Consider the following 23,048-nt stretch of genomic DNA (forward strand, 5'->3'; position numbering starts at 1 on the left):
GGCGTAAACATCAAGTATTGATACACATGTATAAAATATCGATACGTGGAATTTCGAAACATATTACTTTAAAGTAATAGGTAAATTAACAATGTACACGGTAAACGTTTCTATCGATATAATAAAAATAGGTGTAAATGTACAAGTATCGATACTTATAAGTATCGATTCTTATAATTTCGAAACCTATTACTTTAAAGTAATATGCAAATTAACAATGTACACGGTAATATCTTGATAATATTGAAAACAAATCAAGTAATTAATCTATTTTGTTATCGTCGGATTTCTAAGGGCCCATCATCTTTAAACATGCGCTACCTATTCCATTAAATAAGCGCTACTTGTTATGTTATTATGGTTAATATTGTTTCCAGTAATTAACCTATTTTGTTATCTTTTAATTTCTAAGACTCCATCAGCTTAAACTTTAGTAACATTTTATGCGCTACCTAATATGTTGATAATATTAAAAACAAATAAAGTAATTACCTTATTTTGTTATCGTCGGATTTCTAAGACCCCATTAACTTTAAACAGGCGCTACCTATTACATTAAATAAATGTTACTTGTTATGTTATTATGGATGATAATGTTTACAGTAATTAATCTATTTTGTTATCGTTGGATTTCTAAGGCTCAATCAGCTTAATCTTTGGTAACATTTTAGGCGCTACCTAATATGTTGATAATATTAAAAATAAATCAAGTAATTAACCTATTTTGTTATCATCGGATTTCTAAGGTCCCGTCAGCTTTAAACAGGCGCTAACGCTACTTATTATGTTATATTATGGTTGATAATGTTTTCGGTAATTAACCTATTTTGTTATCGTCAGATTTCTAAGGCCCCATCAACTTAAACTTTGGTAACATTTTAGGCGCTACTTAATATGTTGATAATATTGATAAAAATCAAGTAATTAACTTTTTTTGTTATCGTCGGATTTCTAAGGCCCCATCAATTTTAAAAAGGATCTATCAGCTTTAAAAAGGCTCGATCAACTTTAAAAAGGCCCTACCTATTACGTTACATAAGTACTACCTGTTATGTTATTATGGTTGATAATATTTCCAGTAATTAACCGATTATGTTAAAGTCATATTTTTTAACACATTTTACATACGAAGATAATATTTATGGTTTTTACTATTATTATTACCAACACAAATAATATTTTCGATAATATTTTTAACCGATAACCTATTTAACCGATCACTATTTTTTAGTCTATATTTTTTAATCGAAGCAAGCCCTTCTCCCCGCAACAAGTTAACCAAATTAAAAAACAAAGGGGAGAAATTAAAATTCTCTCTTTTTCCTTCATCCGTAAAAAAAAAAAAAAAAAGTGTCCAAAAATCTTCGTCGATCGCCAAACGTGAGAGAAAACCCAATCGGGAAAAATAGATATGGGGAAGAAAGGGAAGTCAATAGCGACTAGCCTTGATGAGGTGGATCGGACTACGTACGTTTCGTTTTGCAGCGCCGCTAATTCTCTGTCTCAGCTTTATACTCAGGCTATGAACCAGCAGAAACTCTCCTTCCAAGCTGGCAAACGCCATAGCCTTGTACTCTCTCTCTCTCTGTGGGTTTTTATTTGTATGTAATTTAGCATGACGAGTTTTTATCTGTTTGTGCAAATGTGTGTGTGTGTGTGTGTTTATAGATTTTTGCGTTGTTATTTGTATGCGATTAAGCCTGATGGGTTTCTGTATCTGTTTCTTTAATCTTGATTTTGGGTTTTATTTGAGTGGTTCTAAAAGATACGCTTTTGATCAGTCAAGCTTATTTTATTCACTTTTTATTTACAGTTTTAACAATTGTGTTTAAAAAATACATGTTTTTTACGAAAATGGTTTTGGGTTTTTGGTGGTTGTGGATTGATATGATTTGGGGTTTTTTGTTCCTCTTGCGGTGTTTCCGGATTCATTGCATTTGTATGTTTGTGTGGTTTAGCTTGAAGACAGTGAGGTGCGTTTTTATTTGAAGCTTGAAAACTTGTGTTAGTCACCGAGTCATGCAATTAGCTAATTTAGAACCCTTGCAGAGTTTTGATGTTAACTCCTTCGGTGTTAATATAATGTGATTACGTGATTCAGAATTGTTATAATCAATTTGGAAGTTTAATTTCTAAAGAGGAATTTGAATGTCATATATAAATTCTCCATGTTTCCTTTGTTACGGGCGAAGACCTATGCATATTTCATTCAACATTAAGGGTAAAATCTATTCTGGGGTGCGCCTAGGCGCGAGGCGCAGTCGGACGATGAAGGTAGCGCCCGCCTGGGTTGGGTTGGGGCGAGGCGATTTACAGGAGGCGGCCGAAGGAGCGCGCCTACGGGCTTTAGGCGTCGGGCGCAGCGCCTTTGCACTTTTTGGAAATAAAAGAGAAGAGGGACCATAAAATTGAAAGAAAACAGAGTTAAACATAATCAACTTGGGTAGAATAGATTAGAAGAAAGGAGAACAGAGGCAGGAGAATAGCTAGGGCAGAAGAGACTCATTTTTTCTCACTACCTTAACCCACTAACACATAAACTTTACTTAACCTATTAATCAGCCCAAGCCCATTATAGTTTTTTTGACCTTTTGCCTGCTTTCAATCAAAAGTATTGTACTGCCGCCTGTGCCCTCTCACCTTTTCTATTCTTTCTTTATTCTAATAAAAATAAGATATAATATAATAAACTATTGTAATAAAAATTATACTACCGCCTATGCCCATCACCCTTCTTTATATAAAAAAGTATCTAATATATAGATAAATAATGAATATATAACTATTTTTATAATTATAATGATTTTTTATAATTGATAAATAATATGATTATAATTAAAAAGGCACGGCGTTCATGTGTTAGTGAGCTTCTCTCTAACCTAGGCGATTAAAATTTCAAATTTCCACGAGCCCAGGCGCTTTTGAAAATTATTCTCTTCTCCGTTACAAGTTGTCAGCCGTCGCCGACCGCCACACGCCGTCGCCGTCAGTCGTCCGCTGCCACACTTTGACCACCGTTTGACGTCGATTTTTTCAAGTGAAGATCGCCGGCTCTTGGTGATTTCAAATCTGGCCATAGATTTGCGATTGAGACTTTCAATCAACGCAGATCTTCAAGAAGTCCACTGCCATTTTACGCGGCTTTTCGCCGCCTGTGAACGCCACCGTATCTCCACCGGACTCAGCGTCGTCTTGTGTCCAGAACCCTCCTTCCTAGTGTCGAGAATCGTTTTTATTCTCCTTTATTTTCCAGAGATCTGGTTCGGCTAGGAAAAACCCTTTCCTCCAACTTTTTGTTAATTTCCAGATTTCTCCATGGAGCCCCAACCCCCGTCTTAGCCCAGGCGAACTAGAGATGCAACAGTAGCGGCAGGTGCAGCTTCTGGGAGCAACATCAGATCTGGTTTTTCCTACTACGGTAAGGAAAAACGTGAGAGGGAGATTGAAAAGGAGAGGACAAAGCTTTGGAAACGGAACAGGCGAGCCTTCACCAGACGTTTGCTGTCCGGTTTGAGGCAATATGGTGATTTCTCTCTTCCCGTGCGTTCTGATATGAACGATGTTCTGGCAGCCTTGGCCCAGGAGGCAGGTTGGACAGTTGAGCCCGACGGCACTCTCCTACCCACCATAATCAGCAAAACTTAAGAGCAATTTCTGCGAGGTCGGGTGAACGTCCTCTATCAACCAATTCCTTGAAAAAATGCTCTATTAAAGGAACATTAGACTGTCAACCTCCTGTTGTTAGGATTGATGCAGTGGTATGTCTCCTTCGCAAGGTGGGAATTATAGGATGGAGAAGCTTTCTTAAGTGGAGGCAACACCCGCTCTTTCTGCTGCTGAAGTTGATCACCATGGAATCAAGAAGGGGTATTCCAATGAAAAATCTTCTGAAGTAGCGAGAAGGAGAAGAAACGAATTTCAAAATAGGCGGAAGGAAGGTCATATAAACGGTAGAAATGGGTATTGTAGTGGATGCGTCACGTTATTCATTGAGAACCTTCCGGAGAAGATCCATTGGAAGAGACTTGGATATATATTTGGTACACACGGTCAAGTTATGGATGTCTTCATTCCTAAAAAAAGGAACTCAAATGGGGTTCGCTTTGGGTTTGTTCACTATGCTACAATTGAAGAAGCAAGGAAAGCGATCTAAATGATGAATGGTATTCTTATCTATAGCAGCAAAATTAGAGTCTCTTTGGCTAAATATAAACCTCGACAGTCTTACTGGCGAAATTCCTCGAAAGTCGCTCAATGTAAGTCTGGGATGGAAGATATTTCGAGGAGAAAATACTGTGAAGTTGAGGGTGTTGTGGACGAAGATAAGCTTCACGTATTGAATAATTGTCTTGGGGGTGGTGCAAGAATTTTATCAAAATTGGTGATCTTGCTAACCAAATACAAGCCAAAGGACTAGCCTGTTTCACGTTAATGAGAGCTGCTAGAAATGTAGTTCTTATGGTTTTTGAAGACTGATTCGTTGAGAAGCGTGAAGGATGATAAGTTAGAGACTCTTGCAGAATGGTTTTCCAGAGTGGAAACTTGGTCTGAGAGCCTTGTGGTGGAGAGCCGGCGCGTGTGGTTAGTTTGCGAAGGTATTCCTTTTCACGCTTGGAATTGGGATATTTTCAAAAACATAGCTACTAAGTGGGGCAAGTTAATAGCAATCGATAACAGTTGTGAGTTCCTTTCATCTTTTGATCGGGCTAAAATTCAAATACTCACAAATGCTCAAGGGAGAATTGATGAGTTGTTGGAGTTGAAGGTCGGGGATAATGTTTCCAAAATCTTGATGCATGAAGTTGATCATTCCTTCAAACCTAATACTTGGGTACCTGAAGATTGCGATATTTCTTTAGATCTTGTTCCTCCAATTGGATTGTGATTGTTCGGCAGCTGTATTTAGAGGCGTTTTTTAGTTTGTGGTTGTAATGGTTGGTTTTTTTGTTATGGTATCTTACATCTTGATTTGTATTTTACAAATAAGGTTATTGTCTTAGGGGCTTTTTGTTTGAAGATGTTAGATTTTTAGGTGATATGGTTTGTAATGGTGTATATTCCCGTATGAGGGTTCAGTGTTACCACTTGTACTTGGTCTTTTATTTAATAAAATATGAGGTACTCTTTTCTCCCTTCCAATGTTCTTCAACATACTTCTAAGAAGAATAAGAAGGGAGTTTTTAATGAGACCTCCAACTTCTATAAAAAAAAATTATAATAGCAATGTTGCCTTAGGATAAGTGTTACTGTTCTTTATTCTTTTGTTAATTTGTGTGGACAAATTATTGTGTCACATAGTTGAAACATGCAACCATTAGTTTATTATAGTGTGTGTAACCCTAATTGTTTTGAAATGTTTTGGAAGGTAAGGTTTTGTAAATGGTAGAAATAGGGCTTGACTCTTGAGGAGGGAATAAGGAATAGTAAAGAAACATAGTGTGGGAAGGAAATTAAGTGTTTTAGGAGTGAACTAGTAGTTAATAGATGTGGACATGTTCTAAACTAATTTATAAAAATTTAGCACAAAAAGTGTGCCTCGCATACAAAAGGCATGCGCCTAGGCTCCAGGGACCTTTTGCGCCTCGGTGCGCCTTGCGCCCTTAAGAACCAAGAATCTATTAAGTTATAATTTTCAGCCGTTATTTGTGAACTTGCATATCCAGTCATCGGTGAAGTGCTGCTAGCTCGGAGTTAGAAGTTAATGCTAATTGGTCGTTTCAACTTGCTTTCAGGAAAAACTTTATCAATGGATTTGGAGGCAACAAGAGGGAGGATCAAGAGTAACAACGATGGATATCCTCTATTATCTTCAGGTTTGTTGTTCTTTTTGACTCTTCTATAATTTGCCATATAGGTTGAAAAACTGAATCTGAATATGAAACCGTGCCTTAAAAGTTCTAAATCCAGACACACATGGAAGAATCAAACTTGAACCCACAGCAACCTGAACCCCCAATGAGCCAAACTTGAGATCGACATTATCTAAATCCTTATTTGATGGAACTTAATGCGAAAATAGAATATTTTTTTAAAAAAAGACCCGAGATCCGTATTTGTTCTATTTTTATGAAAAATAGTTATAATTCTGAAATGATTTGAACACTTGAAACTGATATGACCTGTTTGAAATTCTTTGTGTTCTACCTCTATCTCCCATTCACACCTGGAATGTTTTCATTTTGGAATTCTGTTATGACTACCTTAATTCACGTCGGTGCATAAAGATAATCCTTATGCCATTTTATATTTAATTTACTTCATTGAAATCTCGTCTCTAGGCTTCTTGTTAAGGTTGAATGAATATTACTTTCCCTTAATTGCCTTTTTTGAAGTTGTATGAAATATCCCTTTCCCTTGGCTTTCGTTTTAAACTTGAATGCAATTTCTCTTCTTTCTTGCGAATTGGAGGATCATATCCCCATACCTCTGTCTATATTCGTATTGTGCACTGGTGTTGGACACGAGTACTTCAAGAAACATGAAGTCTGAACAACATAGGTCTATCTGTACCGTATGTCTCTTATTTCAAACCTGTTCTGATTATTTCTCAAATTTTGCGTCTGAAAGACGTGTACAAGGAGTTATTTTGCTTTTGCAGTTGGAAATTTGGGAACTAGTTTTATAATTTTCTTGTAATTTTGGCCTCTAAAGATGTGTGCAAGCACTAGCATGCTTATTACGAAGATGGATAGGATAGATTTTCCCTTATGACACCAGGGAATTTTCTTGTGAATCCTTTGGAAATCCTTACAATTGTGTTTTTTGATCCTTTTTGTTTGTGAATTGTGATAATTTTATCTGTTTATCTTTATTATATTCTGAAAATTTGAATAATTTTATAATCTTCCTGCAGAATGAGCTAGGCTCCGGTGGTGAGGAGCCATCAATGTCACCTAGAGCACCAAGCCAACAGCAGCAACCCCAGCCTACAATGCCGTTCATGAATCCCAATTTCATGGTCTCTTCAGGCTCATCTTGCCAAACTGCTGTTCAGGGAACTCGCCTTGACCATTGTGATCAGCAGCCGAAGAATTTTGTTTTCTCAAATGCCTTATCAAGCCCTGCTCGTTGGAGTCTTCAGCATTATCACATTTCTCAGGAAGGTTACTGTCTGAACGTTGGTCTGCCTGCAGGAAATGGGGTCAGGAGTAGCGAATCTAACTTTCTCCAGCACTAGACTCGGGATCCTAACCCGCTTAGCTTCAACGATACCTCAATGGACATGAATGCAGATAGTCCATCGCATGAATCTCTGTTCTGAGAATGACAATGGCTACTCCTAACAATTAAAAAGATCCTGAAAGGACTGTTGTGATTTGCATCACCATTTTTGTTTGTTGCTCCTACCAAAGTGAAGAAAGCTCCGCATTCATACAAAAAGAAAAAGAAAACTCATGGCACTGTTGTGTGTTGCATAGACACAGATTGGCATGAATTTATCAGTTTTATGTGCTTTAGCCCTTTTTGCTTCTAGGTCTTAAATTTCTTATTGTAAAGCATTTTGTTTAGGTACATACAATCACATTTGAAATGCAACAGTAAATTTGAATTCGAGTACGGGTTTTGTACTAGCAAATTCAAGTTGAGTTTGAGGTTTGATACATAGAATTGGTTCCTCTGTCTTGGGACTAAATTTGAATCATGAAACAAATAAGAGACTACTTAAATCATGGAAACAAATAAGAGACTACTTAAATCATGGAAACAAATGAGAGAAAGATGGAAAATGAGATGAAAGTTGGTGAAGATAAATCATGGTGGCCAGGGATGTTGAATGAGTTGAGTAGTTTATGAGTTGCTTGAGCTTAACTTGGTTAAAACTTAAATAATGCTTAACTAAGGTTGATTCAACTCAAATTCGAGTTTGGCTCGGGATTTTAACAAATTGAGTCGAATAAGGTTCAATTTGACTCAACAAATTTGTGAGCAATTCATCAATTTTTTAATAATTATCTTAAAAAATTAATTCACTAAAAAAATTAATTAACAATTATTGGTTTATTAATAAATTATAAAAAAGATGTAAAATTACTAATTAATAATTATTAATAGTTTATTAATTTTAATAAACAATAAGAGATATTAAATTATTAATTAATAATTATTAATTTATTAGATTTTATATATAGTTAAAAAATAAGATAAAAATTTTAGTAAACTTAACTAGTAATCATTTGAGCAATAAGTATTTTAACGAGCACAATCAAGTAAAATTTTATCAAATATAACAAGTAGCAAATCGTCAATTTGAACAATAATATTTTTAGTGAGCACTAGTTAAACACTTCTCAAATCCTAATCGACTTGTTTGATAAATACTTAATGTTGGTTGCTACCCAGAGGCTAACAGGGTGATGTCGGCACCATATGCGATAAGGACAAGGGCAGATGGGGTGGTCCAAAAGGGGGCCCTTCTTAAATAGGGGGATCCCAATTCAACTTGTTTTATTTCAGGTCTAGGGGGGTCATTTCCTATCATTAATAATTCCTAACTCTCTCCATTCTTAGATTTATAGATTTATTGCACTTCCTCACTTGTCTTGTAACCCCACCATTTAGGTTTATTTCCCAATGCCCATATGCACTTCATTTACTATTAGGGTAAATTACTTAAATGATCTTGATTATAAGGTGTTATTTTGTTAAGTCCTCTGAGTATTGAAAGTTATAAAATGACCGCTTAATTATAGGTCGACGATATGTTGAGTCCCCCGACTATTAAAAGTTATAAAATGGTCAATCTACTATTCATATATTTAGAATTCATTCTTTTGTGTTAATAAATTGACAGTTATCTGAGCTTGGACATTAACTTGTTGATTGATATATGATAAAATATGATCCTAGAATTGTTTGAACTGTATTTTGTGAATCAACTCTTCGTTTATATTATATCATGGAGATAAGGCTTTAAACATTATGTAGTTGAGTCAGTCCTTGAAAATAATAGCGGTGTCAGTAAACATCATTAAGATAATTTTATCATATCTCAGTCAATATGTTAATGTTCAGATAATCGTCAACTTTTTAATGAAAAATGACGATTTTAGAATAAATGAATAGTCAGGTCATCATTTTATAACTTTTAATGGTCAGAGGACTCAGCAAAAGAACGTCTTATAGTCTGGGGACTATTTTGTAACTTCTAATAGTCAGGGATTCAACAAAGTAACGTGCTCTTGTTGAGGGACCATTTACGTACTTTACCCTTATCGTTATTACGTTCTTTTTTCTTACGATGTGTGTATACTACATGTTTCTCGCTTGAGAATAAAGATGATAATTGATCCAATATTAAAAGTAATTTTAATTTTGTTTGATAGTTGAGTGCACCAAAATTTTAGTAGTATTACTTGCTAAGCAGTAGTAATATCAACCAAACATAGTATAAAATCATCTCACTATATCAGATAACTTTACTGACCAGTGATAAGGGTTTAAGTTTAAAATTTGATCAAGATAATGTATAAATAAAATATTAAGATATTCAAATATGATTTTATAGAGTGAAAGTTTTTATTTTTAAAATTTTAGGTTGAATCGAGCTTTACAAATATGATAATTAAAATCAAATTCAAGTCGAATTTAAAATAATTTTTTACTCAATCTTATTTGAATATATATATATATATGGCTCGTCAAATTTGATTTTGTCAACTTGATGTGTTAATCTATCTCTATATATACCATGATCCTTCGTACGTAAAGTGATCATATTGATTTTTGAATTTATTTTTCGAAATAGACTAATTTAAATTTGATTTTTTAAATTTTGTTTCTTACTTATGTTCGAATCTCTTCAGATCATCGTCGGACAAATATATCCTTTGCAACTTAATCAATGGTGAACGACATAATTGACTCATGATTGAAGAACACCAATGGCGATGGTTGCAGTAATTTCGGTGATACACGAATTATCCGATTTGAATTTTAAAATTTTAATTACAAAAAGGAGAAAAAAGAAATTGTTTGATGATGACGATTATCGAAAAAAGTTATCAGGAAGATAATAATAATGACAAAAGATGATGACTAGAGTTTATATTTGAGAAAAAAATATTTAAAAAATATTTGAATCAAATTAATTCAACCTTAAAATTTTAACTGGGTTCTAGGCAGATAGAATATCTCTTTTATTGATTTTCCTCTCTCTCAATTTTACTTGAATCTGTTATTTTTCTTGACAAAAAGGACGTGAATATAAGATTGTATTTCTTCAAAGATTCTTAATCAATTTACAATGAATGTTTATATTTGTATCGATATTCTAACTCAAGACCTTTTAAAAAAAATAACAAGTCTCTTAATTACTAAAGTCACTTAATTTATACTAAAACATTTACTTTTTGTGTATACAGTATTTAGGCCTGTAAACGAACCGAACGCACACGAACGACAGTATGTTCATGTTCGTTCATTTAATAAATAAACGAACATAAAAGAACACGAACATAAATGAACAAATTTTTTTTTGTTCATGTTCGTTTATTAAGGAATATAACTTGTTCATGTTCGTTCATTTAATAAATAAATGAACATAAACGAACGCGAACATAAATGAACACGAACATAAATGTTGGAGACCCTACCTAGGGGGTGTAAACGAGCCGAGTCGAGCTCGAGTATTGCTGAACTCGACTCGAACTCGAAAACTTTCAAAGTCAGCTCGACTTGACTCGAAAACTCGCGAGCTTAAAATTATCAAGCTCGACTCGAACTCGAAATATAATATTGAAACTCGACTCGAACTCGAAAAGGCTCGAACTCAAAAAAAATTAAGAGCTCAATTAAAACTCGAGAATCGAGCTGGTGGCGCAGTCACATAGGGTTTCGGCGTAGTGGATGTTGACGGTGCTGGGTATGCAGCTTATGGATCGTTCAAAAAGAACTAAACCATGTTAATATTGTTGGGTTTTCCAAATAAAATTGGGTTAATTATGGAGTTGGTCATCAAAATATCAGATTAATTAATATTTTTAAGATACTTACAAATTGGTCACCAAAATTGATTTAAGAAGATTGGGTTAAACATAAATGAATGAACATAAACGAACATAACCGAACGAACATAACCGAACGTTCACGAACGTAAATGAACGAACGAGACCTATGTTTATGTTCGTTCATTTAATTAAACGAACACAAAATCTTGTTCATGTTCATTCATTTAATAAATAAACACACATAAACGAACTTCCCGTCGTACGGTTCATGAACAGTTCGCTGAACGTTCAGTTCATTTACAAGCCTAACAGTATTTGCATAGATTTAAACATTGGAAGTGTGGTAGACTTTTGACTAACGATGTAATTATGTGAAATGTGGGAGGGGTTTTGTCTGAAATATATAAAAAAATGTATTTTTATTTTTCTTAGCTGTTGTCAGTCTTGTTTTCTTTATTTTTGTGATCGGCGACCGCATTAGTTTTCGTGTTGATCGTCAATCGTTGGTGTTCATTGTTTTTCATTTATTTTATTCTAGCGTGTTTTTATTTTTTTCTAGTTTTTTTATTTTTAATAATTCTGTCTTTATGACACGTCTTCTTCTGTCTTTATGGTAAGTTTTTCTCTGCCTTTATGACACGTTTTCGATCATTTGACCATTATTTCTGTTTATCCTTTTTTAGGGTTGGATTTGACATCGTCATGACTGATCAAGATGACACTATTTGTTATGATTATGATATTCTCTGCTTCGGACTCTTGGATTGGATTGTGATACACATTTTGTGTTCGTGGATATTATTTTCACATCGCTCAATTTTTATTTGCGATTTGTCAGTGACCTTTTAATAGCTTCATCCCCTTTTATGGTTCGTTTGCCAATACTGTCAGATCTGTTTGTATCTAACTTTTATCCGAGTTTACTTGATTAGGTTTTTTTAACCTTTTCTTTGTATGGTCCTTGTGATCTTAAGTGATTAGTTTTCTCGTATTTAGAAAAATATCTTTATTATGTGTTTAGCTTACGATTGTGGTTGTAAATCTTCATTGTAATTTGAATGTTTTATATTTTAATAAAATTAATGGATTCTATTAAAAAAATAGGAAAAATGTAAAGAAAATTTATTCATATTTGATCTAAGGTTTAAAATGGTTTTGATGGTAAAAATAAATATTATTTTTTAATATTTTAAATTTAAAGAATTATAATGTTTTTAGTAATTAGTGGATTTATTTTTAAGTTTGAGTCGATCCTTGGACTTTGTATGATATGTGTATATCAAGTATGAAAAAAGTATGAAGAAATATATTTGTATTGTATATATGGTTATAGAAAGCCACTTAAATTGGAATCAAATAATACTATAGTATTATAAATATTTACAATTAAATTTAAATAGAAACTAGCTAAATTAATTATTGTTCATGCACGAATGCATTATGGTGACATTAGAGGGCTCACTATACGTCGAGACTCACAACTCATTATCTTACCTATAGTATCCTTAGTACTTAGGGTGAGATCCGAAATTGTTGTATCAGAAACGTACACCCGACTAGCTTACTCCTTGCAAGTACTTGAGGCATATGTGCCCAGTTAGCAATTGAAGTGCCTTGTCACTAACTGAGATGAATCCTATTATTTTTGGAAATTGGATGATTAATACACTGGCTAAAGTAACTTGGGCATTCTTAACACTCTCATGGAGGTCTCTACCTCTAAGGTTAAACTTAGAGTTATGACATCTATATGGGATCGATCACACGAACCCTCAACTAATGATACAAAGATGTCCTTATAGTCTCACATCTAACCTATCAACCCACAAGGTTGCTTTCCTAAGAAAGACAATCACTTATTCACACACCTCTGGACCTGTAACCCTGAGGTCCAAGCAACTCTAGTGCTAACAACTTCACTTAGGTCGGTTACTGAGCCTGACCCAAGACCTTGAAGGAGATCCAAAATAACCTTATATATTCCACTAAAGCCCACCAACTTAGCACTTGGATCCTTTATAAAAATATTTTCCTATAAAGCTTGCTTAACGCCATAAAGGAATGCACAACTCATGTCTACTGATGCAACCTAAATAACTGAAATTGCTAAAAATGTACTTGACATCCCATATGCGTTATCAACATCCTTCCTAGTTCTCGCAAAAATTTGACAAACTTGATCATGCGTATTTGAACCAGAAATAGGTTGAACTACTTCTTTGCTCTCTTACCTACAAAAAACGTTGACACTTCTCTGAATATATTCTCTGCCATACTGAGCTACTGGTTCACTTTTTAATTTAAGGTATTCTCTCACAAAAGCTCTTAAGATCCATATTCAAAACAAGGCCTAAAGAATCTTAGGCATTTTATTCTATGCCTCGTTCCACAATACACACACTTCATATATGACAATATTCCATCAGAACCTCTCACGCTCACCATAGGTAGTGAAGCTAGCGATCTCCAATGAGACCCTACTTCAGGCCTCCAACTCAATTGGTGCGACTGAATTGATAAGTTATGAGAATCTCTAGCTCTCCTGGCCACTCGACTGAGATAGATCTACCTATACCGAAGTCCTCTTATTCAGCCTATCGTCATCGTCTACCCAACTCATCCTCATGTCATATACCCCTTATACGACCTTAACCTATTGTGTCATCTCAGAGAATTCTTTAGGCGGTTCAATCGCCAATGCACATGGGTACCTATATGAAGCCCTTCAAGGGATCTTCTGTACCTTAAGGACTCAGTTGAAACCAACTTTATAGTACATCAAGTCAACCAAATAAAATACTTCTTTTACTCAAGCATCGTACAATCTCCTTAATCGACTAGAAGGACTACATCCTCAAGACGTTCCCATATGCTTCATCGATATGTTCTCCCTAAACTCACTTAGAGATTGATCCCATGTAGGTATCTCGGGCTATAGAGCTATCTCTATATTCTCCTACAAGTCGATAATGTCACCCTTGAACAAAATATTGGCACATCCAAGCCTACCCTTAGAGGTAAAATGAAGATGCCTCAAAGCCCTTATGGTTTCTCTCAACCATTGATCGAGAAAAATCAAGTCATCATTACCTAAACCATAGAATTTGAATGTCTCATACTTTTCGGACCTCTTTCCTAGAGACTCTAATGGTATTATCATACTCGAAGCAGCTAGTTGAGTAATCTGTGTTGTAACACCCTAAATTCTAAGATAATAATTTTAGGTTGACTCGAGAGGTAATTAGACCTCATGAAATTCATATGTAAAGTCATTGGACTTAATTAGGTTTGGATTTAGGCTTAATTAGCCATAAAAAGGGGATTTTAAATTGTAGAAAAACAAGGAATGACTAATTGTGCAATTTTTCGTTTTTGCAAATATGAGGGTTTTATATCTCATCCTATTTTTCTTCTCTTCATTTCTTCTTCCTTCCTCTAAGTAGCTATAGCTTCAAGGTAAGGTTTTGAACCTTTTTTTTATTTCATTTTCATCCTAATAAACCCCTAGCAACATCATTATGAAGATTCAAGATTTGGTTTTATTTTTGCAAGAGAAAGAGGGGTTTTTATCATCCAAGCCTTGAGGAGAGTGATTGCTAGATCAATATAGTGTATTTCTAATCCTTTGGAGTATTAAGCTTTCATAAATCTCAAGAAATTACTAAGAATTGTGTAGTTGAGCATTTAGGGTTTTATATTTGATTCATGCCATAAATCACAAAATTATTGTTTAGTATGTGTTTTATGACACATTAAGACCCTAAATAACTACCCATACATGATTTAGAATCAAATTATGGCATTTAGGATGAATTTTGGGTGTTTTTTGAGCCTAAAATAACTATTTTAGGGCTTGAGTATTGATAATAAAATGAACAATAATGATACTGGTTAAATTGGGGGAAAATTAGGGATTTTGACTATGAGTGTCGATACTGCCAAGGGGAGTATCGATATTGCAGGGTTATAGTATCGATATTGAGACCCCATTTTCACAACATAATGCATTTTAGTACCGATACTCATAGGGGTATCTATACTTGACCCTAGGGTATCAAGACTGCTCAATTTGGATGGTTATATTTGACCAGTTTAAGGCCCGTAAGTGCTAAGTACGATCCGTAATAGTAAGACTTAGTCTGTGAGGGACATAAGTGACTAAGCCAACCTGAAAACACTCATAGGAGTGGGTTACATCAGGAGTAACCATATTAAGTGTAATACGCCAAAGTATATTTAATCGAGGACATATACGGATAGTTTGGATTGAGTATCATTATAGGAGATATTCGATAATCGGTACGATGATTATGTGAGATTCAGTAGTAACGAAAAGCATGAGCTTCGAGAATGTCAGTGAACCCAGTAACAGTAAGCCATCATTTCCAAATGAAGAGGTTCTTAAAGGAAGTACGATAAGGTCGAATATAGTATCGCTACTAAGAAATAAACCTGACGTAGATATCAGGCTATTTAGTTCCACGGTTAATAAATAAGCCTTCACATAACATTTTATATGAGAAGACGAGTGAGACAACAACTAATGCGACGTTGACTTGACTTTAGTATGTCAAGGTATGTTAAAGTATACCCAGGTTACCTTAGTTACCCTAGTGGGTCATTACCAGTGTTCGATGTACTTCAAGAGCTAACTAGGGTGCGAAGCCTGAACACTCGCTAGGAGTGGGTTAGCGATATCAGTGTTATGTAGCCTGCGAGCCTTATATATGCATGGGTAGTAATATCAGTTCAGTTCAGTTGGGTAAGCTTCTGATGCATGTATATTTTGATTCTTACCCCTAGAATTTTTCGTATTCATGGTAGGCTAGAGTGTTGTTATGATATACACATAATATTTCGCCAACCTCACAACCAGACCTACCTCATGTATGATTGTGTCCATCATGCATGTATAGCATCATCAGTTCAATACGTCAGTTATGTTTAAGACTGAGCCAATGCTTCAGTTTGTACGATAATTGTACCGATGTTGTGTGACACCAGGATCCCCTCAGTGATCTACCTGATGGCTATGTGAGGACATGTAGATCATTCAGTATGTTCTATGGGAATTATGCCAATGTTATTGGACACTAGGGTTCCCTCATTAACTAGTGTCTGATGGCTATGTGAGACCAGATACTAGTCAGGTTTTCATTCAGCTAATACACAATATTTTAGGTTTGCATTTAGATAATGCATAGTATGTCAAGTTCTCATTTAGATAATGCTTAGCATTTCATGCATTAGGGTTATAGACCCTTTACTAGTGTACTCATGGTGAGGCCCTTACCATAATATTAAGGGAAACGTTAGACCTCTACTCCAGTGATAGAGCAGTAAAGCCTTAAGTAGGTAACACTTAATCTAGGTCATGCATGTATATACTGCTTAGTACCATATCTTCAGTATGTTTATGAAATTCTTATTCTACTCTAGATTAGCGATTATAATGTTGGTCTTTGTAAGCTCAGCCTTCGGATGTTTTTCGTTAGTAGGTCAGTAGCTTGAGCCGCTCATGGAGTACTGTTGTAGCAGGACTTTCAGTATCTCCGAAAGAGTATTATATTTTAGCTTTAATGGGCATGTGTATTCTTAGAACCTTACTCATGTATTAAGTTTATTAAACTCAGTGTTGTATTATTTTGGTTTTAAAGTATGTGCCACGGAGCTATGGTTTTGTAAAATATTTTTATATATCAGTTATTTATGTTTTATTTATGATATCATATCAGTATGTTTGAAAAGAAAATAATAAGTTTTGAAATTCAGGGGTTGCCTCAGAGGCACAATGTGGAATTTTAGGCTCAATCAGGTTTAGGGTGTTACATGTGCTCTAAGAAAACGTATAATATCTCTCTGAGCGAGAAAAGTCAAACCTCTAAAGAAGGTTATCTTAACGACTCATAAACATCGGAGCCTTGTGATTCTTTACCCTAGTTAGGAACTCATTTTTAGAATTATTGGGATGAGAGACATGACTCTCCAATCTACCATCGAGACTACACTACACTTGGAACCTAAAACCATCACCACTTTCGTAAACACGGTTACAAAAAGGAAGCACCATCAGGATTTCAGTCTTATAAGAGTACTTTCTGTAACACCCTAATCCAATTCGACCTGAAGATCAATGGATTAAAATGTTACACGAGACTATCGAAATAATGACCCAAAAATTTTCTTTGAAAAGTGGTTGTAAATCACTGAAAATAGATCTTCCATAATAATGAAATAAAACATGATATAAATCAAAGTTATGGCTGAATACATATAAGGGTTCATAAATAGTAGTACATGCCCTATAAGAATGACTCAAGGCGTACTCTAAAAATCTATGGTGGTCTAAATTGTAGCAGTGGAATGTTTGGTGATGATAACTCCCCATGAACTGCACCTAAGAAACTGAGAATGTAAACATATTCCGAATGATGAGCATACAAGCTCAGTGTCTCACTAATAATTGTACTAATGAGTAGGCATCATGGTACGGCTGAGGGTTCTGCATCTCAGAGCTCACACACCCCTCTAGCATTTCTGAGATACCCTTCGGTATCTAGGGTGAGATCCATAGTAGCATCAGAAACGTACACTGGCCAATTTACTCTGTTGAATCTTGGGGCATTTGTTCCCAGTCGGCTACTTAAGTGTCTTGGCACTGACTTGGATATCCTCAGATTATCGTATTCTGCTAAGAGAGACTCGGGTGTTTTGGTTGTTTCTCGAGCGTCAAATAATGCTAGTTTTATGTAACATAGCTTTTATTGTTTTTATTATTCTGATTTTAATTATTGTTCTAGCTAGAAACCTTATTTGCTGTTATATTGTTACATGGGGTACTCAAGTCTAATCCCTTAATCCTTAGATTATTTATCCAAATCTATTCGTGGGTATTGATACCGACCCTATAGTATCAATACCAAACCTTTGGTATTGATACCCCTTAACTGACGTGGCTATTTGATTAAGGCAATATCGATACCCTACGATGAGTATTGATACTCTGGTGTTGTGGTATCAATACTTTACTATCTATACCAAATTTGGGTTTGATGTTTTCAAAAATACCCCAGTATCGATACCCCTATGGGGAGTATCAATACTCCTACCCTGGTATCGATACTCTTCGAATGAATATCAATACCACAATTTTAAAGTTGCCTAATTTTTACCTAAAGGATCGTCATTATGGAAAACACTCTTTTGGCATGAAATATCCCATATTTCTGCCTCAAATGCCCCATTAAGGTCCCCAACTAATATTTAAGTGTTTTATTTGAAATTAGGGATCATAAATAAGTCTTAACACATACTGAAACACCCAAATTATAAATCAACCATGAAAATGCTTCATGGTTATATAAACTACCAAATATCATTTGAATGAGCTATGCATGGTATAATTGAGTTAGAAAAGAGTATCTAGCTTGCTGGAAGTGTCAATAGCTCAACCCAAGGTGAGTTTCACTTTCCCCTTAACTTTAGAGCTTTCTCCAATCTCCCTTACTATCAAGAAATCAAAGAAAGGGTCACTAACGTGGTTGGGAAGCTTAGAGGAGAATTTAAAACACTCATAGAGGTTTAAATCTCTCTAAATAGAACTGAAAATACTTGGTTTCCTAAAACCTCCACTAAACCCATATTTGGTATCCTTAGTCAAAACTTGTCAACGAGAGCTTAAATGGAAGCTAAGGAGATAGAGATTATGATTCTTACCTTTAAAAATCTCTAACTAAGCCTCCTAGGTTAACAAGTTATCACCTTTAACTTGTCCACTTGAAGGAAGAATGAAGAAAGAGGATGAAAGCTTGGGAGAAGAAAATGACAAAGTGTGGGAAATGGTTTATGCCATGTGACCTTATGGAAATTGAAGAAATTTATCCTTTTAAACTAAGAATGGTCTAATTACTTTCTTGATCCTTCTGAATTTAAGAACGGTCTAATTACTTTCTTGATCCTTCTGAATTTAATTGTAAACTAAAGATACACTTTTTATCCACTATTAGGCTTAATCCAAGTCCAATTTTACTTGGTTTTGGGTCCAAGCTTCCTACAAGACAAAGAACTCGTTCAAGCTCTCTCGGGCTTGCTCAAAACTCGTAACCCTAGATTTGGGACGTTACAACTCTCCCCTCATACTAAAAATTCATCCTCTAAATTACCTAGATAGAAGAGGGTAAAGATACTAAAGTTGCATGTCCTTCCATGTTTCCCAAGTAGCCTCCTCAAAGCCATGGTTCCTCCATAGCACCTTTACCAAAGGAATCCTTTTGTTTCTTCATTCATTCACTTCGCTTGCTAAAATTGTGAATGTGCTCTAACTCTGGTGGTAAGGCTAACCTATAAGCCACTGGTCCAAATCTATCGAGTACCTCACAAGGTCCTATAAAGTGAGGAGTCAAATTTCCTTTGCGTTCGAAGCAGAACACTTTCTTCCATAGGGAAACCTTGAGGAACACCTTGTCCCCAACTACAAACTCGATGTCCTTATGCTTCAAATTTGCGTAAGACCTCTGCCTTTTTGAAGCCTCATTTATTCGGCTCTAAAATAAATGAACTTTCTCCTTTGTCTCTATGATCAAGTCAGGGCCTACTATTTTACCCTCATTGATCTCTATCCAACAAGTGGAGTCCTACACTTATGGCCATACTAGGTCTTATGCAGAGCCATCTGAATGCTCGATTGGAAATTGTTGTTGTAGGCAAACTCTACTAACGGTAAGTGGTTCTCCCAACTACCCTCTTGGTCAATGATAATACACCTGATCATGTCATCAAGGATTTGGATAACTCACTCTGACTGGCCTTCTGTTTGGGGATAAAAGTTATGATGAAGTGTAGTTTGGCTTCTAAAGACTCATGATGGGCTTTCCAAAAGCAGGACGTAAATCGAGGGTCTTTGTCTGAAATGATGGAGGTAGGTACTCCGTGTAACCTTACTATCTTATGGATATACAACTGAGCTAACCTCTCTAAGGTGAAGTTCATCATAATTAGGAGGAAGTAAGCTGATTTGGTTAGACGGTCTACTATGACCCAAATTGCATCATGTCACTGTCTGATCATTGTTAACCCAGTCACAAAGTCCATGGTCACCCTATCCCATTTCTACTGAGGAATCTGAATGGGCTGAAGTAAACATGAGGGAACCTAGTGTTCCATCTTAACCTATTGACACACTAGACATTTGGCGACAAACTCTGACATTTCCCTTTTTATGCCTGGATAATAAAACAGTCGACGAAGCTTTTGATACATCTTATTAATGTCTGGGTGTACCGAGAGTGGGATACAATGCACCTCATAGAGAATCTTATCACGCAACTAGGTCTATGCGGGTATGGACAATCGACCCCTAAAGTACAACATATCTTTATCACGAAGCTCGAAACCTGGAACCTCACCTTGATGGACCTACTCAACCTGAGCCCTCAACCGATCATCTAAACTCTGTAGTCTATTAACTTCGCCTACCAATTCTGGCTCAACTCATAACTCAGCAAACAACCCACCTTCATTTGATAAATTCAAACGTTCTAGGAGATCTTGCAAGTCTGTCATTGACTTTCGGCTCAAGGCATCTGCCACAACATTAGCCTTTCCTTGGTGGTAATCTATCATACAGTCGTAATCCTTAATAAATTTGACCCATCTTTGATGTTTAAGATTCGATTCCTTTTGAGTGAGAAGATACTTGAGGCTTTTGTGATTGGTTAAAATGTGACACTTCTCACTAAAAAGGTAGTGTTGCCATATCTTCAAGGCAAACAGAACTGCTGTTAGCTCAAGGTCATGGGTGTGATAATTATACTCATGAGGATTAATTTGACGAGACGTGTAAGCCACAACTTTACTCTCCTGCATCATAATGCATCCAAGTCCATTCAACGAAGCATCACTAAAAAATGTGAAGTCCTTACCTGACTCTAGTTGGGTTAATACTGGGGCTTGGTTCAAGATGACCTTCAACTGTTCAAATCTTTCCTTTCGCTTCTCATTCCAATCGAAGGGGACTCATTTCTAAAGAAGTTTAGTTAACGAGGCAGCTATCATTGAGAAACCTAAATGAATCGTTGATAGTACTTGACTAAACCAAAAACATTACGCATTTCTGAAACATTATTAGGTGGCTCCCACTCAACTATGGCTTGAATTGTTTAGGGGATCAACTCAGATGCCTTCCGCTTACATGACATGTCCTAAAAATGAAACCTCTGATATCCAAAACTCACATTTTCCAAATTTGGCATACAAATATCTCTCTCTAAGGGTCTAAAGAACGCTAGGAAGATGCTAATCATGCTCCTCCTCTGATCGAGAGTACACCAAAATGTCGTCTATAAACACCACCATAAACTGGTCTAAGTACAGGTGGAAGAATTGGTTCATTAGGTCCATGAATGTTGCCGGAGCATTGGTGAGTCAAAACAGCATCACCAAAAACTCATAATGAGCGTACATTGTTATGAAAGTTGTCTTTGCCACATCCTCATCTTTTACTTTCAACTGATAATAGCCTGATCATAAATCAATCTAAGAGAAGACTTACGCTCCTCTCAACTAGTCAAAGAGTTCATTTATCCATAGAGTGAGTATCATTTCTTCATGGTTAACTTGTTCAACTACATGTTGTCGATGTATAGCCTCATCGACCCATCATTCTTCTTAACGAATAAGACCGACGCTCCCTAAGGAGAGATGCTCGGTCGGATAAATCCTCTCTAGCAACTCCTAAATCTGAGCATTTAATTCCTTCAGTACTATCGGTTCCATACGATAGGGAGAAATGGACACTGGAGCTGAACCCGGCATTACCTCAGTACCAAACTCTAACTCACGCTGGGGTGGCAAACTCGATAACTCTTCTGGGAACACATCACAAAAATATCATACTATTCGAATATCCTTGAGTGTTGGAACTAAAATTTAGGTGTCGACCACGTGAGCCTAGAAGGCCTCACATACCCATGGTCGATCATTCTTTCAGCTTTCAAAGCGGATACTATCTTCAACTAGTGGGACTTCTCGCTGTTCATTATTAACTTGGTCCAATCAACTGTTCTGAGTTTAAGCTGCATGCATATACATCTCAAACTGGCATCGTGCTCAGATAGCCAATCCATCCCCAAAATCATGTTAAACTCTCTGAAGGGTAACTCCATCAAATTTATCGGGAATATCTGATCCTGAATTCTCACTGGGCATTGCCTGAAAATTTTATCCACAAGGACATCTTGACCTAAGGGGCTTGAGACCTAGACACCTATCTCTAGGTCCTCTGCTGGAATTTATATTTCTTATACTAGGTTCAAACAGATATAGGAGTGGGTGGAACCAGGGTCTATTAATACGATAACCAAATGGAAAAGACTGTAAATGTACCTTATATCTCATTCGCCACATCAACCTCCTCTTGGGCTCGTACTTCATACAATCAAGAATCACTCTTGACTCTGTACCAACCACTGATCTAGCTATCACTCATCTATGCTTTTTGAACATAGTACTACCATTCTGGCTAGCCCATGACCTCTTTATACTAACGACATTGATCTTTCGGTTTCTATTGACGCTGCACCCTACACCCTAGATAATCTTTGACAAAGTTGTTTTAGGAGCCACAACTGTATCAGACCTGGTTGGGCCTGGTCGGATCCCTACTGTCATATCCCTAGGTGCCTCATACCACACTGAGCACAAATAGGGTTAATAGAAACTCTGGTCGGCTCACTGGTGTTACCCCTAGAGGCTAAGTTCAATGGTCTCCTCCTGTTATCAGACCTACCTCCTCAGTCAGAACTCTTCCTAGTCATTCTCAAATGTGCTGCTAGGGGTCTTGATAGACTTTGACTGTCTCTAGCCCTCTTGGCCAGAGTCTAAGATGGCCTCGCTGGCTCAAAGGCTCTCTTAGTCTGTCCCAGAACTCCACCACTCTGTCTGGCCTGTCTATCCAGAGCCCTCTCAACTACCTTTACTTGGTGAGTCAACTGGACGAAGATCATGGGAGGATCGGATGCGAGGTGAGTCAAAATGTCATAGCGAAGGTCATCTCTGAACCTGTGACAATGATACTCCTTTGTCAGGATAACTTTGTAGTATATT

At 36.1% G+C, this 23,048-nt stretch overlaps 1 protein-coding gene across 1 annotated transcript; it reads left to right on the forward strand.

The window, feature by feature from the left end:
* Positions 1-1,364: 1,364 nt before the first annotated feature.
* LOC120152724 lies at positions 1,365-21,379 on the forward strand. The gene is made up of 4 exons (XM_039164884.1): positions 1,365-1,570; positions 5,733-5,813; positions 6,854-7,509; positions 21,369-21,379. Exons 1-3 carry the CDS (start codon positions 1,412-1,414, stop codon positions 7,175-7,177), a joined length of 564 nt encoding a protein of 187 aa, XP_039020815.1. The 5' UTR covers positions 1,365-1,411; the 3' UTR covers positions 7,178-7,509; positions 21,369-21,379.
* Positions 21,380-23,048: the final 1,669 nt, after the last annotated feature.

Source organism: Hibiscus syriacus, unplaced genomic scaffold (genome assembly GCF_006381635.1).
Source record: "Hibiscus syriacus cultivar Baekdansim isolate YM2019G1 unplaced genomic scaffold, ASM638163v2 tig00111095_pilon, whole genome shotgun sequence".
Classification (NCBI taxonomy): Eukaryota; Viridiplantae; Streptophyta; class Magnoliopsida; order Malvales; family Malvaceae; genus Hibiscus; species Hibiscus syriacus.